The sequence below is a fragment of the Apus apus genome, chromosome 16 (assembly GCF_020740795.1).
Source record: "Apus apus isolate bApuApu2 chromosome 16, bApuApu2.pri.cur, whole genome shotgun sequence".
Lineage (NCBI taxonomy): Eukaryota > Metazoa > Chordata > Aves > Apodiformes > Apodidae > Apus > Apus apus.
The window spans coordinates 4,921,708-4,939,751 of record NC_067297.1 but is presented as its reverse complement, the minus strand read 5'-3'; the positions used below and the strand labels follow the sequence as shown (position 1 = coordinate 4,939,751).

At 36.9% G+C, this 18,044-nt stretch overlaps 1 protein-coding gene across 3 annotated transcripts in view; it reads right to left on the bottom strand.

The window, feature by feature from the left end:
* SPECC1L (sperm antigen with calponin homology and coiled-coil domains 1 like) overlaps positions 1-18,044 on the bottom strand; it is a 67,014-nt gene that overhangs the window by 35,184 nt on the left and 13,786 nt on the right. For 2 of the 3 annotated variants that reach the window (XM_051633860.1, XM_051633859.1), the window contains exons 2-7: positions 17,406-17,595; positions 12,375-12,534; positions 9,792-11,425; positions 7,773-7,980; positions 1,098-1,171; positions 578-753 (exon numbers count right to left, since the gene is read on the bottom strand). In XM_051633860.1, coding sequence (XP_051489820.1) covers positions 578-753; positions 1,098-1,171; positions 7,773-7,980; positions 9,792-11,425; positions 12,375-12,534; positions 17,406-17,558 — 2,405 coding nt within the window. In that variant the 5' untranslated portion in view covers positions 17,559-17,595. Of the gene's footprint in view, positions 1-577; positions 754-1,097; positions 1,172-7,772; positions 7,981-9,791; positions 11,426-12,374; positions 12,535-17,405; positions 17,596-18,044 lie in introns of those variants that run through there. The other variant, XM_051633861.1, reaches the window with a different exon arrangement.

The window sequence follows — 18,044 nt, the reverse complement described above, 5'->3', positions numbered from 1 at the left end:
CTGGAAAACATACAACTCAGTTTCTAAGTAACTTTAATTTAAGCCACAATACATCAGTTTGAATTGTTTTTATCAAAAAAGTTTCTATACACAAAGCATCTCTAATTATTCCCGGAAACAATTATCAGTGGAAAGAAAACAGTGCAAGATACATGCAGAATCAAAGGTTTCTTCTCAGGTAAAAATCCAGCCGATTTTTTTCTACCATACTAAAAGCCTTGGCTGCTAATAAGCATTAATGATGGTAAAGAAAGCCAGCACTGCTTGTTCTTACACTGAAGGAAGTTAAATCATGTCCAGTTAAATGGGAAAAATCCTCCATATCAATCAATTTTTTTAAAAAGCACCAAACTGCATATTCTTGGAGGGTTTACATATACAGTACAAATTAAAAAAATTCTCTTATAAATTCACCTATTTTGAGTCCTGAAAGGCTGAATAAAGCAGCTTGTTGAAATACAGGTGCTCTCAGTGAGAGGATTTATGAACTTTGAGACCCTCAATTGTTAAGATACTGGACTTCCAAAATTGTGCCCTCTTTACAAAAGAGGCAATGTCCCTGTTGTCTTTTGCATACTTGCGTGACTTGATTTCCTCCAGTTCTTTAGTGAGCTTCTCATTCTTCTCCTGAGCTTCATGCAATCTGCGCTTCAGGTCTCCTATCTCTTCCTGGGCTTCAGACTTGATATCATTTGCTATAACCACTGCAGTCTGCAGATCAGCCTGGAACTGACGCCATTCTGCTGACTCCTCCTGTAAGTAAAGAAAACTTTAATTTGAAAGCAGCAGCAAGAATCCTGACCTTAAAAATAGAAGTTATCCTTATTATTCATAGTTTCCCTATACTGCTACGGGAAACAATTTACAGGAATGATAAAGGAACTAATCTCTGATATTAGGTACAACCTAACTTATAAGTTAAATTGAAGAAGCTTTGCTGGAAATAATTAGACTTTCACATGATGCCTGTCTCTCAGAAATAATTATTGTAATGGTATTACATGTTATCCTATTATCTTTTCACAATTTCCAGGTCTTATGACATTCTTATGACATTTCAAATTCACAATTTATTGAGTTTACAGGTTTTAACCTACCCGGAGTCTCCTGTGAAGATTCTTTATCTCTCTTTCCATGTCATGCTTTTGGTCCTGAAGTTTTTTTACTGTATCTGGAAAAGAAGTCACATTGTAAGACCTTAGTCAAGGATCTATTTACTTTAAAAGAGTAGCTGTGAATATTTTTTAAAACTTACTCAGAGAATACATTTTTATAACAAAAGTCACCTGGAGAAAAATAGCAAGAGCAAAAATTATTCAAGAGAAAGTGCCAATAGGTACATTCTTCTCTATGACTGGTGAGGGGAAAAGCACAGAACTGCAGAACGATTAAGGTTGGAAAGGAGCTTAAAGACCATCAGGTTCCAACCTCCCTGCTATAAGCAGGGACACTTCACACTAGACCAGGTTCCATAAAGCCTCATCCAACCTGGCCTTGAACACCTCCAGGGAGAGGGCACAAACAAACTCAGCTTGTATACAAATCCCAGTCTCTTCTCAACCCTTCACAGTATTAAAATGACAAAGCAGTAAGAAAGAGCAAAAGACTAAGGTAGGAAATTGAACATAAATGATCCTAAAAACATGGCTATCTGGGGTTTTTCCCTCTTCAAATGTAAGCTGCATCTACATGAAGTCTTTGGATTCACCATTTCTGCTGTGCCACAAAGCAGCTGGCATAATGCTCACATTCTTGAATCTTACATTCTTATCTATCAAGCTACTATTTGAAGTTGAAACAAGCTATATTGACAGCAAATGGACAAGCAGTCTGTGAGATCATGTTATGAAGGAGATGGTCCCCTACATCTGCCAGCAGCTATACCATACAGAAGGGCATGCAGCTTGATCACCAACTCCTCACGTGGCGTCTGACAGACTGGCTGCTGCAATTACTGCTCGTATGTTACTTTATTCAATACACAAGGACAATGTAATTGCTTACTCCAATCTTATAACTAAGCAACTAATGAAGAACACTGCATAGATTCCTAGTTAGTGTGTCACTTCACCGATCCTTGGATTTTAGGATATTTTCTATAGCAATGTGGAGCCATTTCCAAACTGTAAAAACAATAGGGCAACTGACTGAATGCAGTTTTTTGTTCAGGTTCACTATACCAAGACTTGCTGGAAACAAGTATTTTTCCTGCATATTAACAATGCTCTTTCCACAAAAAAGATTGAAGGTGCTTAATATACATTTAGGATGCTCAATACACAAAACCTTGGCCAAAAAAAAATCGATGGAATTGCATAATAAATGTTTGAATAGTCAAACAAAAAGTATATATGTTCATACTAGCACACTGATACTGTAAACCTTTGAGGTTCTCATTTTCTAACATGAAAAACTTTTCAGTGCTTTAATTTGGGTATCACATCTTAAGAAAACCATTAAACAAGGTTTATTCAAAATCACTTTTCTGCCAATAACTACCAGTGACCTTCCCAAATATGCCTTTACCTTCAGTTCTGCTGATCTTTTATCAAACGGCTTTTCTTAACAATAAAAATGAGGCGACAACAGCCTAAATGGAAAATAGTAAGCATTTTAAAAAATGTTTAAATCAGATGTAACAAAGACTAGAAACAGATTTAAGCTTGTGTACATTCAGGAGCCTCCACTAAGAACATTTGAATTTTTCAATCATGGCATTCCTTTCAGTTTCTTCATCAGTAGAAATTATTGATTTTTGCCTCAACAATTCCAAGTACAGAAGCTGCTAATGCCACAGCCAATTTCTTTACAAGAACGATACAAACCTCAGCTGGCCTGAAAACATGATAAACTTTCAGGCTTGGAAAGGTTGAAACACTAAAATTAGACAGACATTTCTGTCCTTATCTCCTCACAAGACTGCACATTTTAAGATGCGTCCAATGATTCTGTCATTCTGTGATCTTTAAGCTTTGAAGATAAGCCTAGCAGAGAGGGCCGCTCACATCTCATGCTACAATGATATTTAAGCAAAGCCTTTCAAATTTTTAGCCTGTCTCTGTACATATAACTTGTTTGAGCTAAAGTCAGCACTGATGCCATATTTAGGACAAAGTTATAAAAGTCACTCCCCTTCCCTACTTTTTTTTCCTTTAAACATATGCTGAAAAAACCCACTGCAACTGAGATAACCTTCAACAGGGACAGCAAGTCGACGTGCCCTAAAGAGCTTCCAACAGCATTTTGAAACTAACCTAGTGGATGACTCTTTTCTTTTAAAGACAGGTCAAATGAAATGCTTTTTTTAAAAAGAAAATTTGTTCTACTACTAAAGGCAAGCTGTAGTTCATCTAAAAATAACCACGAACCAGAAACTATAAATGCATCCAGATTAAAGCTTGTGTAATGCCATTGTTTTGAGCTTTTGTGAGATATGAAATGCACCATTAAGTTTTAGTATATTTATGCTTTGAAGTAAAACACAATGGTCTGAATATTCTGCAGTTACTATAAACAATACAGAGCACTTTGCAGCAGTTGTTGGAAACAGTCTTTTCTCCCAACGAATCAAAGAGACTTAAAGAAAATAAAAATAAAAAAAACCAAAACCAACCAGAAAACTACCAAATTGCAACTGAATTTGAAACGTAGTGAGAAATTAAGACTAAGTTAGGCAGTTTCACCTTTTACTGCCTGAACTGCATTCTTCACATTGTGTCAATTACAGCCAACTACAGCCTGAAAATTCAAGAAGTCAAAATAGGTAGAGCTGCCTTGTGGTAGCCTTCCTTTCTGCATGGGGACAACCTCCATGATTCGTCTCTAACACACACAACCCCCTCCCACCTCTATGTGCTGCCATGTTCAGTACAGCAGGACAGTTATTTCTCTTCTACCATGATCCAATCTCCTTATTTTGAGGAGCATAGACAAGGAAGAGGATTGAGATAAAAGGAAAAGTAACTACTGTTTAGGGTAAGTGAAGAACAATGAGTCTGTTCTGACGAATGAATAGGATAATAAAAAATGGCAAAGCAGCAAGCTGCTTCTGTTTTACTGCAGGATTCAATTATGTCTACATGTTACAAAATTATATTGATTTAAATCACAGTCTGACAAGGCCTTGCTTTTTAAAAGGTAGAAAAATAAATTATGGAAAATGCAGACTACAAATGGTAAAGAAAAACATTACAACTAGGGCTGGAGGTGGGAGAAAGAAACTAAGTTATCTAAATTTTGTAAGGCTGCCAGAGAAAGGGTATCACTGTATTCTGTACCTGTAACTCTTACTAATTCCATTTAGCAATTATAATTTATCATTATGAAGTAAAAATGAGTATCAACATTCAATTGTTTAATTTAAATAGATTGTGAAGAAAAAAAACAAAATTCAGATACACATATTAATTTCAAAACATGACATTACAATTCCTGATAAGCATCATTAAGTCAAGTAATCCAAATACAGGCAAATCCACAATTTGCAGTCTTGCAGTTTGTGTGCTATTTACATTAGTTTGCCTTGCACTAAAACAGCATTTCAATTTTTTAGCATAGAAATGGCTATACTAGTATAACCACACCTACATAGAGCAGTGCCAGCATTACAGTTAATTTAAGAATTATAGCTTCATTATATAAGGAAGAGGCACTGGTTACTAATGTACCAAAGCTCAAGTAATTTGCTTAATCTTGCTTTTGAGTTCATGACTGACAGACAATAAGTCTCAGAAAGAAAGCCAAGAGCTGTGGCAGAAAAAGCCTAAATACAGTAATGTAAAAATTTAGTTTCACAACTGCTGTCAAGATCCTTTTGAAAATGAAATGTTGCAGAATTAAAAACTAACACTGTCAGATCCACAAAAGAATGATTTATTCACTGAACATTATATATATATCAACCTTCTTGCTCACCTACACTTGTCCAAAAAAATTGCCTGACTTAAATAGTCACAGACCAAGAGAACTGTCATGTTTAGCATGTGTACCTTATGCTAAGTGAAGATGCAGTGAGTATTTTAAGACTTCAGAAGAAACATGTGACAGCTCGTAAGATAACCTACAAATTTTCTGCAAATTAGAAGACAAAGTTCTCAAAAAAAAAACTTCCCCACAAACTCTTATTAACTTCTTGGAAGAATAATAGGTTTCTTTTCTCCTCTTAGTCATCGAGCACGACTAATAGGATGGCTTGGCTGCCTGCAGTCAGAAACGAAGAGTGGAGGCAACACGCCATCTAGTGCCAAGGCCTGCCCTGCCTCGCCTGGCCCTCACCTCTGCTCCAGCCCCTACAGAGACACCAGAGCTGCTTTCATCTCACTCAGCACACTAGCGAGGACATCAAACATACAGGTTATTTTAATATTTCTGAGACTTTTTAGATACAAAACAGAAGCACTATGCTTAAAACTCCTTATGCCACGAGTAAAGAGTTTAGCTGCTGCTGACTACAGATCCTGCTGCATCTGGATGGACATCAGGAACATACAGCATGTATTTAATCAATGCAATTTACATCCTACTGGCCCCATCAAAAAGATCTCAGTTTTTTCAGGCAGAAACATTAACAGCTAAAATCCCACAGTTCAATATTCAGATTGCTGTGAAAACATTGTTGTGTGTTCATTATCCTTCTTTTTGGTGATTAGAAAGCCCACAATGAAGGCTGCCCAAGCACGAGTGCTAGAGCTTTTCACATCCCTCTGTTACTATTCAGTGCTGATTAACCAATACATTCAGTCAACACTCACCACCTCATCTTTCTCATAACTGTAAAATCTAACTTTTGTTAATTCTTTAAGTGATAGCTTTCCATCAGTTACCACTTGTCATTTATCAGTTGTTTTGCCATCACTTTCATTCACCCAGTAGCTTTACAGTTAGACAAGTCCTCTACTTAAGGGGTGGGTTAGATTTCATCATATTTTAAAATCTAAAATACAAGTTGCTTAACAAAAACCTTTATGGATCTTTATTACACTTGGTTGTTGAGGCTGAAAAAAACACCATTCTTCAAACTACTTAGAGGCTACCACCAAGAAACTCCTGTACAAGGTTTAATTATGAACCTATTATGAACAGCATTGTAAAGTGGTCAGCGAAAAATATTTTAAGTTTATACCATCCTTCCGGTGCCATCCTTTCTTACCGCCACTAGATGCCTCTCTCCCTCCTGTCTGTAACTAAAACACTGCTCTCCGTCCCTAAAGGATTAATCACATCTGACTATCGGCAGCATAGCTGAATATTCCAAACTGTATCAAGAGCAATGAGTAACAAAGACTGTTACAATTTTTGTTGAAATCTTCTGCACAGGCAGAGGTTTGTCTGCCTGAACTTTTACAAGTTAAGTGAAATATCTGACAGCTGTTTTGCACCCCCAAAGCAGAAGCATCTAAAAATTAGAGCTGTCTTGTAATTGGGGATTACTAGGCAAATACCTAAATGATTACTTGACTACAGTGTTGTTTTCAGTATGAATGAACTTCAGTTCATGGACAAAACAATGCAATTAGAAAAGCATGCAACCCCTTCAAGACAAAATTACCTCAGGAACAAAGTCAGAGCACTGACCATGTGCCTTAGCCTCTGCTCCCATATATTTTGGAACATAAACAAAAAAGAAAATTTCAAAAATTGCAGAATAAAAACCTAAAGCAATTTTGTAAAAAGAAAGAGTGATTGTCTTTCAAAATAAAGAAGGGTTGCTTAGGCAAACCAAGCTGACAGCCACATGTCTGAAGACACTGAATTTTATTTAAAAAAAACAATTTAGCTTGTTTAAGACACTACTTTTCTTGAGAACAGACCACTTTAAAATGTCTTCTATGAATATTCATTCCCCTTGTGATTAAAAGGCATCATGCTTTGTTGCTTTTGCTATCTTGTTTAGTCTTTGTATAGCAGGGAAGAACAGCAGATACTTGAATCCTCTAAGCAGCACTGTGCAAATACAGTTTGCCAGGGAACAGTTGCCCAAGTTCTTATTTTGATGGAGACTAATTGCAGAATTCCAGCCTGTGGTAAGAATGTCTGAGCAAGTCCTGGAGATCAGAGAGGGAACTAAGGTATGGAGAGCTAGACAAGTATGCAGTAAACACTAATTTCATTACAAGTCCTAATCATTTCCTGTATGGTGGCAAGAGTCAACAAATGAAGTTTTATTCTAATTTGCTTCAAGTTTGTCAGATTGACTTCTAGATTCACAAATCAGTTTCATTACTTGAGCAAATCTAACCAGAAAGATACACATAACGTTGCCAAGTCAGCTCTAACATTTGTGATTTTCTCCATTCACCCATTTCTCCACTAAAACCACCTTCTTTCAGATGGGAAAAATCATTAATTATAAACATTCTCAAGCTACCTGGCAATTCCTAATATCTGGGGACTCAAAAGAGCAAGCATTCTTAATAAACCAAACAACATAAAAACACTACATCAATCATCCAGGCTCCAAAATGCACAAGTACACTATTACTCAGTCTGTAATTACATGTTGTTCTACTTTGAAAAACAACTTGAAAACAGCATTATTAAATGCAATATTTATTCTTAATTCACAGGTTATCATTCCCCCACTGGCTACTACTGGGACTGGAAAAGCAAAGCCAACTTGATTTTTTTTTTCCTCTAGTGTATAAGGATTCTGCAAAGCCCAGTCTGACTTGAATTCAGACATACGAAAGTAAAACATTTTCACTGTTAGAGCTTTCTACTTCAGATGTTCTTAAACTGTAATTTCTCTCACAAAAGAAACCCATAACACTTACTCTCCAAATCAGATATGATGAGATTGTCATGAAGCTTTACAGCACGATGCTGCTCTACTTCATCTTCCAACTCAAAGATAGTTTCTTTCATGTCACTTCTCTCAGTCTCTTTTTCATCCAGTTCTGTCCGAAGTTTTTCTAGAGTCACATTGAGATCCTCAATTTGTTTCTTAGCTTCTTCTTGGAACACTCTGTATTCATCTTCAACCTGAAAATGAATGCACATTAGAATAACTAAATTGGTTGCATTTGAAAGCACACTTTTAGTTTTGTAGCTACCATACTTACAGTATCTTTCTGCAGCCATAAGAAAAGTATGGGACAAGAGGTGTAAGCCTTTAAAAATGTATTGTTCTAGGGCAACTGCTTTCCTGAGCTAAACTCTTTTATTCCCAAGCTGACTATATGAGCATTCCAGCTACTCTAACAGCAGTATCCTGCATTCAAGAGAAGTAACAATATCATAGTACCAGGGCTGTGATTTCATGAGCAGCTGATCCAATTTAACATCTAACTGTCATGGAAAAAGGAGGAGGTGGTGGGGAAAACTTTACCTTTTCTTTCTCTTGCCAAAAAATGCCCTCTTCTGTGCATCAATTTCAGTGCTTGGTGGACCTGAGAGATGACTCATTTCCTTAACCAAGTAATGGGATTTATATTTGTGTGTGAGATGTTCAGGAGCTGAAGTAGCTCCCAGAGGAGTCTTACAAGCGATTGAACTGAATTAAATAAACAGGGAAAGGAAGAGGTTCTAGACTTCTCCCTTTCAAGAGCAGTGAGGCTTTTTTATCCTGCCGCATGGAACTGCAACATAAGCAACTAGCTGAGACCAGAGGCACAGCAGCATTAATCCAACAGCAAAAATAGGGTGTCAGAAAAAGAAGAGAAATTAGGTCATGGCTTAGGGTGGGTCAACACAGTCAGGCACTGATTTTCATATACACTGCTTTAAATCATCTCCTTTAGTATTTTTTATTGTAATAGCACTACCCAACTTTAATTATTAATTTTTTTATTTTTTTTTCCTCCTAAATTAAGGTTGATTCTAACTGGCTAGTGATCATGATAAACATGTTGATTTGCAACTATAGTTTAGGTATTAAATTGGGCATACATTTCTCATCAGGAAGATATACCTTTAAACGAGGAAAATTATTAAATAAATTTTATTATTCCTTATATTAAATGACAGTAAACACTTTTACTGGACATATTTACTAGCAGATTAGTTATATTTGAGTAAAAATAACAGTTCTAGAACTAGAAATATACATTTTGATCAAAAACCCAGTCAATACACAAGCTGCTCCTGGATGGATCATTAGTAAAAAAACTATGAGTATTTGCCATATTCAACATTGATTGTTTAAAAGCTTATAAATATTTCTTTTTTTCACTTTAAAATTAAAATATTATTCAGTAAATTAAATTTAATTAGGCAAAAATCTGTGTGCCTCAAAATCAGTCATTTCTTGAGTGGAGAAGGATGACACTCTTCTTCTTTATCATTAGTTCATACTAAGTGAACTGAATGAACTTGAATAAGCGGAAACTTCAAAATATTCTCTCAACACTTGTGAAAGGTCCTACAAGTCATCAACAGCTGGGTTACCACTTCAAACTTTGACTCCCAGTACTTTCTCAGTGACATCCTTCTTCCACCAGTTTGGCACCAATTTCTTAAATGTCTTGCAGAAGGCATGCAATTTAAGCACAAAATTAGTAAAATTTATTAATACTGTTTGAGTTTGGCCCTTGAAATAGGTTGTGGTATTTAAATACCAGTACTTAAAAAAAGTAACATGACAGTTACCCTGGGGCTGGATTTACCCACATAATTTTTATAAAGGCCTCTGTCATTTTCATAACAAAAGTTAAGAGAAAGTAATCAATCCTAACACTACAGCCACCCAATTAACCCCATAATTAGTCCTTTACTTCTGAAAGAACTACAACAACCAATAGTAAGTCATGGTGTACACAGGATGTTAAAACATAACAGTTTGTTTTAAACACTACCTTGGCAATGGCATCTTGCAATCGATTGGCATCATTACGAGTGTGTGCCAGCTCTTCTTGCAGGCTACTGGCCAACGACTCTGCTTTTTCTTTATCCAGCCTGACACTCTCCAGGAGATCTTGTATATCTGATTTATCTCCAGAATTGTGTATAGAATACAATTCAGCCACTTTCTGCTTTTCATGCTCTAACTGAGCTTTCAGCCTGTTCATCTCAATCTGGTCGCTGGCTACTGTGGCTTTGTACTCCTCTAAGGTAGATGCTATCGCTGTTTTGCTTTTCTGTTCTGACTCAATAATCCGTTCCATGTGGTGATTTCGCTCTTTTAATGCCCCTATCAATTCTTGGGCCTCCTTGTTGTCTTGCTCTGCCATCTTCAAAGTGTTGCTCAAGTGTTGCTGAACACCCAACAGCTGCTCTCGCTCAAACCGAGCATTCTCTGCCAGGTCCATATAGCGTTGCTCCAACTCCATGTAGCGACCACTTTTCATATCTTCATCAATTACATATGAAATATGGTGTTCATCTAAAAGGGATCGAAAATACTCAATCTGACGGCTGAAGTGTTCTAGCTTGTCACTTTGCTGGCACAAAGATTCCATAAGGATTACTTTTTCCTCTCCGAGTCTTTCATTCTCACTGTTTAGCTCTTGTGTTATTTGTTGCAAATCTGCAAGCTCTTGAAGTGTGGCTTGGAGCTCTTCAGCTGTGCTGTGTTGATTCTCTTCCATCTGATGTATCCGTTCTGTCAGACAAGCCACAGACACTTCACTTGCATTGCCACTGCTTCCTTTCCTAGATCTTTCTATACTTGGTACACCTTCAGACTCCGAAGATGATGGAGCATCTAAGGCATCATCACTTGATGTCAGTGGCTGATAAACTTCACTGCACTCACTGTCCAAATTATCCATGGAATTACTATGTTGGTTATCCATCAAAGTGTTTTCATCCTGACTTAACAAGTCTTCCATTGATCCAGGAGCAGAACCTTCTACTGAAGATGTGAGAGTACCACCACCATCACTGTGGTTGCCGGCTGTAATCTCTGGACTCAAAGACTGGTAGCCAAAGAGTTTTTCAGAGTTGTCCAGCCTTTGTTCCAAAGAAAATCCTAGTGCATTCAGTCTGTCTTTTAACATTCTATTCTCGTTCTTCAGCTGGTTGAGCTCTTCTCGGATGGCAGTGTTTTGTTCCTGTAACTGTAGCAATGTAGACTCTACATCAGTTGGCTGATGGACAATGATGGCCTCTTTTTCTTCAGATTTTTCATCACCTTCAAGTTGATCTTCGTTAAGTCCCAGCTGAGCACGCATATCCCTTAGCTCATTCCTCAGATGCAAAATTTCCACATCTTTAGTTTTTGCCAATGTCAGAAGATCATTCACCTTTGCTTCCAACGCAGCTTTGTCACTGATTTGATTGTCTGATTTGGACTTGCTCATCCGGATGTTGGATTCCGGATTGGCGCGGCTGCGGGAGCGCTTTGCCAGTCCCGTGTCATGGGTCCCCTGGCCAGTCAGAGGCAGCTTTTTGCTCTGGCTCAAACGAGAACGATCACGCATTCTTTCTCTAGAAGAGCTTGACTCTTTATTTCCAGACGAAGTGCTACGCTTAGTTGTGGAACTTGTACCTATATGTTTTTTGAAAGTTAGGAACGTTAATGTAAAATACAGTATCTGTAATAGAAGACTGAGTATTTTGTATCAGCAATGCAGCGGTTGATTTTTCTGAATCACACTGGTAATTACATTTCATAAAATACATTTAGAGTAAGCATTTATACCACCTTAATCATGAATCACTGCAGTTGTATTTTAATTGATACATGCTTTACCATGACACATGCTCTATGTATTTTGGAAATTAATTAGACCTTAAAGTTTAACATTTGCAAGTTTCTTTTTTGTCTTCAACAGCTTCTGATAAACTGTACAAAATCTGCAGCAGTGCTCTTCCTACAAGTTCCAATTTGTCTCTCTTTTCAGTAGATTTGAATGCAAGCTTTTAAGGAATGAATTGCAATTATGATTCCCCAAAATGCAAGTCAAGCTTTTTTGTATTTTCATCTTGTTCCATAAAGACAAGGACAGAGTATTACTACTTTATTTCCAGATGTTTTACAGCTTTGCAAAGATTATAGAATCCAAAACACTGCAAAGGAAGGCAAGACATACTTCCATCCATACTGATAACAAACCAAATATTTTCACTTTTCTGAACAGTTTTTAAAAGTTCTTTTTATTTTTATAAAGCAATTCATAATGTTCACTGCTGCAAGTGATCACACATTAAAGGTTTAGAGCTTGTGGCATGGATTTTTTTAGACAAACTAAATTATTTTAGACAAATTTATCATTATCTAGATTAATTCTCTTATCTAGTTTTATATAGTAGTTGCATAACCAGTACTGAAAAAATTAAAAGGAACACCCTCCAAAAAGGCAATTACATTATTAAAAACCAGGAAAAGAGCACAGGAGGTGTTTGATTTGACTGTGGCCTTACTGACCACTTCAGGAGGTTGCCTGGATTCTCAGTACATAATAGGAAATAAAAAATTGATCAATATATCCATTTACCTGCAACAGTTTTGGGTTTATTTTCCAGACCGCTCGTGGCTGTCCCTGAAGCTGAAGATCCTGTTGATACACAAGTGCTCTTCTTTGCCTTGACACCATTGGTCATTGTCACTCCACCACCACCAGCCATCCCCGCTAAAAGGTCATCATTACTCTTAGTCTGAAAGAAAGGGAAGGAGCTGCTTTAAGACAGCTGGCTGAAGAGCCTGCATAGCCAAGATTTCCTCTGTTAAAAGATTCCATCAGTTTAAAAAGTACATATTTGACTAGTCATGTGTCTACGCAAGAATGTAGAAAAGCATAAAAATGCACTTCACTGAGCAGAGTTGGTGAACTGAAACTGATCTTCAACTCCTTACATATGACTGACCACAAAGTGAGTCTTCTCTCTCCTGGACAAACTGATTAATGTTTCATAACCAAGAAGAACAAAAAAAAAAAAAAAAAAAAAGGAAAGCACAGTAACACAGCACAGTGTAACACTTTTCAATTTTGACTGAAAGTTTGCTTAAGCATCAAAATCATGGCAATTCTTAGATAATTAAACCACTGAATACTAGGAAGTTAGGATAATGTGCTTCAATAGAGTATGATCAAGTGTTTTTTGGTGCACAAGTTCACAAAAAAAAAAATCAAACAACAGCAAAAAATAATCCAACATCAACAAAATACCCTTTCTAGCTCAAAATACTAAGCTATAAATCACTAGAGACAAGGAGAGTATTCACAGGGGACAAAAAGCCACCCATATCCTTGCCTTGTTTTCATGCTCTTTACTAGGTTCTCTCAGACACAGGACATTTGTTTGATGGACTTTTTATCTGACCTTGTATGATCATTCCGGAAACTCCTGTTAGCCACAAAAGCTGCCTGGAATATGACAAGGCAATGTGACAGTAAGCACAGGAGTCACAAGAACCAGATTCTCAAATACAGACTACATCTTTCAGAATAAAGCAAACTCTAGAAATACTAAGTTTTAAAGTATTAATTGGCAGAACTTACAACTCTTTAAAATGCAATTTTTCAAAGGGAAAAACAAAATATGCTAAACATTCTTCCCATTATAAGGGCAAGAAAAATCAAAAGGAAACAGCTGTGTTAGCAGCATTCCTTTAGAAACTGTATTATTCAGCTGAATAACACATTTGAAGTCTCAAACAGCACCCCAGCTAAAAGGTAGTGTTTAGGACTGAACCAGTTGCTTTACATCATGACTTTCAAATTCTGCAGGCTTATAACTTGTAGCTCCCATACATATTCATGTTAAAAACTATATCCCAGACATTACAATTCTGTACAATCAGAATGAAGGTACACTTGCTTAATTTAAAATAAAGTTGCGTCTCACTTCATTCTGTACAGTTTCTTTTGGCAAGAGCCGAGCACAAACCCCTACTGTATGACAACCCTCCATCAACCTGTAACCTAATCAGATTTCGTATCTAATTTAAACTAATTTTGTGGGTATGGGGGCAGAAGGGGAGGGAAACAACCTTGTGATGCAACTATCACCTAGAAGAAGTATTGCAAAAAGGCACAGAAAGTGATTTGCTACGTTGCTACTGAATTTGCCCATCAGCTGGCAAAGGTGACAGCTGAAAGGCAGTGTTAGCTGTCAGCATTTCCACCCTGTTGAAAGAGTGGGGAAATTAGATTTAGCTTTAGACACCTGTATAGTACATGTACTGTGATCAAGCCAAATAGGTCAAGATGTGATTCAGCTTGGGGAAAAAAAAAAAAAGCTAAGTAAAATACACACTTTGTGACATTAGTCATCTCCAGTCTTTGCTGAACAAAGGAATTTAAGACAGCCATTCTTCTTCCAACTTACCCATAAGCTATTTCTAGTCTAGGCTGGAAGGCACTGCCTCCTCTGCAGCCAATTAGTGAACAGTTTCTCAAAACTGTAACACTATACTCTTGGCAAAGAAAACTAGCAAAGCTCTGAAAAAATTACAAACCAGCAGTGCTCTTTTCTTAATGCTCCACAATGGTAACCTTTCTTGACTTTAAAAACTGAAGTATTTTTGTAGCATATATTTTTAATGGAAGCAAAACCAATGCTGTATGTTCTTTGCTTAAGGAAGAACAGTTTCTCCCATATAGTGAGAAGAGTGCAATCCTGCCTAGCACTAAAACCTCTACATTAAAATATGAAAAATTAAAATATCATAATTAGAAATGCTCATCCAGACATATTTTGAATTTCTATATTAAACCCTTATAATTATACAACTCATATTCTGTTTTCCTTCACATCTTTCTTTCAGTGCAATGAAACTGCAGTGATCACCTCTACCATTAATTTCATCTTAGTTTCTCAATATGTATATCCTATTTACTGCACTTCATTCAAATCCCTTTTTCTATATCTCTCTCTCTCTAATTATTCCAACCTGGGATTTTCTTTGATGCTGTTGCTGCATTTGGGTGCTTCAAAAACCAAACTTCACAACAATCTGTAATTAAGTTACTGCATTTTGCAAGCAGAATACTGAAGCCTAGACACATGAATACTGAAAAGACAGTCTTAATTCTTAATATTCAAATATTGGTGTCCTGGCTTTTCAGGGACACTGGATTCTGCAATTCATTTGTATGAAATACAGCTGCTGTTTATTAGGGTTGTGTGTGTTAGCATGATCACAAGCTCATTAGCTAAAAAAGTAAAGAAAGTATATTAAAAATAAGAACATTGTTATTTGCAAAGTATTTTTTGTCAGATTAAAAACTGGAAGTGGCTGGCAGTTAACCTTCTGCTGTAATAACATGTGTGGGGTGGTGGGAGTGCTGAATATTTACAAAAGTCCTGGGCAAACTTAAAGCAAAAAACCTACAAAGAAGCAACTGACAAAAAGGCACTTTGAAGCAGATGCACAAACCAACCTCTGGAGTAGCGTTCAGCTCTACAGAAGGGTGGGTCGCACAGTTTCTTCCTGTGCTCATTGTCCACACACTTTGAAAACTCCACAAAAAAGGACAAATCTATGGAACAATGCATAGTGAAAGAAGCCCACCCAGAGCTCAACACTGACCAGTGGTATCATGAAGGGGATAGGAAAAAACATACTACAATTGAAAAGTAATATTCAGTTATTACTGAATGAATTAAAACTGGAATTAAGGACTGCAAGTGTGTATTTTTACTCCTTAACAGTGACTTTTCATTCAATATCCAACTTAAAGTTCTCTGTATGCACACATGCTTTGGGAACAAGAGCTGTGGGTTTTTTTAGGTCAAGGAGTTTTAAATGAAATTCATAATACACACATTGATTAACTGAGTCCAAGAAAAGAACCTATAATCACTATGAGAAAAACAATGTGCGAAATGCTTCATCAACAAGATCAAATCTAGTACTATACAAAACTTATTTTTAAAATAATACAACCTTTTATCGATACTTCTTTCCAGCCAGTAATAATAAGTGTGATTTTCCAGTACCACTAAGTAAAAAAAATACAACTAACTTTGTTGTGTAAGTATGGAACACTCAGCAAAGCTAGGATTGGCCATTACTATTAAGTCACATAGTTTGCAGAACAGCATCTTAACAAGTAAAAGACATCCAACTGTATGAGTGAGCCTGGCTGTAACAAAAAGCTGAGATAAGTCTAAGTTATTAAGAGAAAAAATTTCGTTATACCACAAACATACAACAGTCATCAATTCTAATCCTACACCCAAACATAGCCAGAAGTGTTACTAATATCATTAAAATTGTGAAAGCATACTGGGTCCAATTTCTTCAGTGTTAGATTCTCCTCCTTCTTTATCTCACTGAGAGACATAAGGAACTTCGTAAGTAAACTACAAAGGACTTTTTTTCCTGTGTATCTTTTGAGAGGTTTCTAGAAATACAAAGTAAGTAGTGTCAACAAATATCAAAAGATTATTTAAATTAAGAAAACTGCAAGATACATTTGGGTGGCAGAGGAAAGCAGAGGGACCAGGAAAAAATGTAGCTGAAACCTGGCTTGCAAGTTCCTCAGCAAAAGTATTAACCATCCTTCTGCAAAGAAAAGCAAAAATAAAAGAGAGAAAGGGAACACACCTTTTGATCTGAGTAATCCTGCATAGCTATTAAAGAGAGACCTCAACCCTTACCACTGCTTTAATTTTAGGTCTTTATTTGCCAGTTAATTAAAAGGACTATCTGTCTTGCTGTAGGTGACAGACAGTAGTTCAGGTCCCAGTTGCAGACACCAGCCTGTTTTCTTGTTCTGTTCATTTGCTCCAGGGTAGTGGCAGTGCCACAGCTCTGCATCCCGGGCTGCAGACAGGAAAAAGGGGGTGATCTAGCCATACTTCCTTGTCAGGAGAGGGAAACTGACCAGGCAAGCTCATCCCATCCATCCAACTCAGATGTGTTTGCTCCAAGGGGAAAACTCCACACCAGAACACCTTGGCATGTCTTACTTTTGACTGTTGAAAATCATATGCTCCTAAATCTACTGCCCTGTTTTGCTAATATAAGAGAAAACCTCTACCTTTGAACTTGTTCTAAGAGCAAGAATCGACTTGTGAAAATTCAGCTCAAACAGAACTTCACACAAAACAAAGGCCAAAACAGCTAGAAGAATGCAGCTGCACTGACCTGACATGGATCACTGATATCAAAAAGTTTCTCACATTAGATACCTCATTAGTTCTTTTTTTCAGAATTAGTAAATAACCCTTATCAAATCCCATTAGTCACTGACATACCATTCAAGCATAACACATGACACTATTAATAACATTCATCAGAACGCTATTTCCACTCTGTTCCTCTCCAGAACAGCCAAGCTCTGCAAAGCATATTGCTTCCCATCACATCGCATATTGCAGTATGAAAAATATACCATGATTGCCACACAAGGTCCTATCACCCTGCCCAGTGCTGTGTAACTATCTAAATTCCCTTCAGTTACTCATCAAATAAACCTCTAGTCTAAGCTGCATTAAAGACATACCTTAAAAGCCTACTCTTTTAAAAGCTTTATTGTAAATAATACAAATAATCAGAACATTCTATTGGTTATTACCTTCAAAAGAGAGGCTGATGTCCCAGTTTTGGAGAGTTTTGTTACTGCAGACACCGAGGAGCCGTTTTCTGGTTTGGCTTTTTCAGTTGTTTGAGTTTTATTTACTCCAGGCACTTTGGGCACTGAGCCAACACTCCTGCTTGCTTTCTTCATTCTGGGCTGTCTGTTTATGATGCATTTACAAACAAATCTACAAGCAGAGAGAAAGAAATTTTAAATACAAAATACAAATGCAAAACAATGTCTTTTTTTATAATGCTTTATTTAAGACCAGAAGTCCAGAATAGTAGTAAAGATGACAAATTAGACCCAAACTGAATGCATGTGACTGACCAGTTTTTTGCTTTTTAAGAGTGTGTTTTTACCGAGAACTAAGCACTTCCTACAGCTCCACACCAAATTATAGTATTTTTTTCAGTCTTTCCAGAAACGGCACTGAACCAAGGATATTTTATAAGTGACCCATGTTCCAGAGTTCGCTCATTAGCTGGCAAAAGAAAGGCTTATTAGGGCAGCAATGCTCTTTATGTCTGACTGTGGGAAGGAAAATACCGTGGGAGTATTCAGGCAACAGCCTGACTACCAACAACACTGGATCCGAGAAAAGATTACCAGCAGCTTGGTAACTAAAGCAGAGAG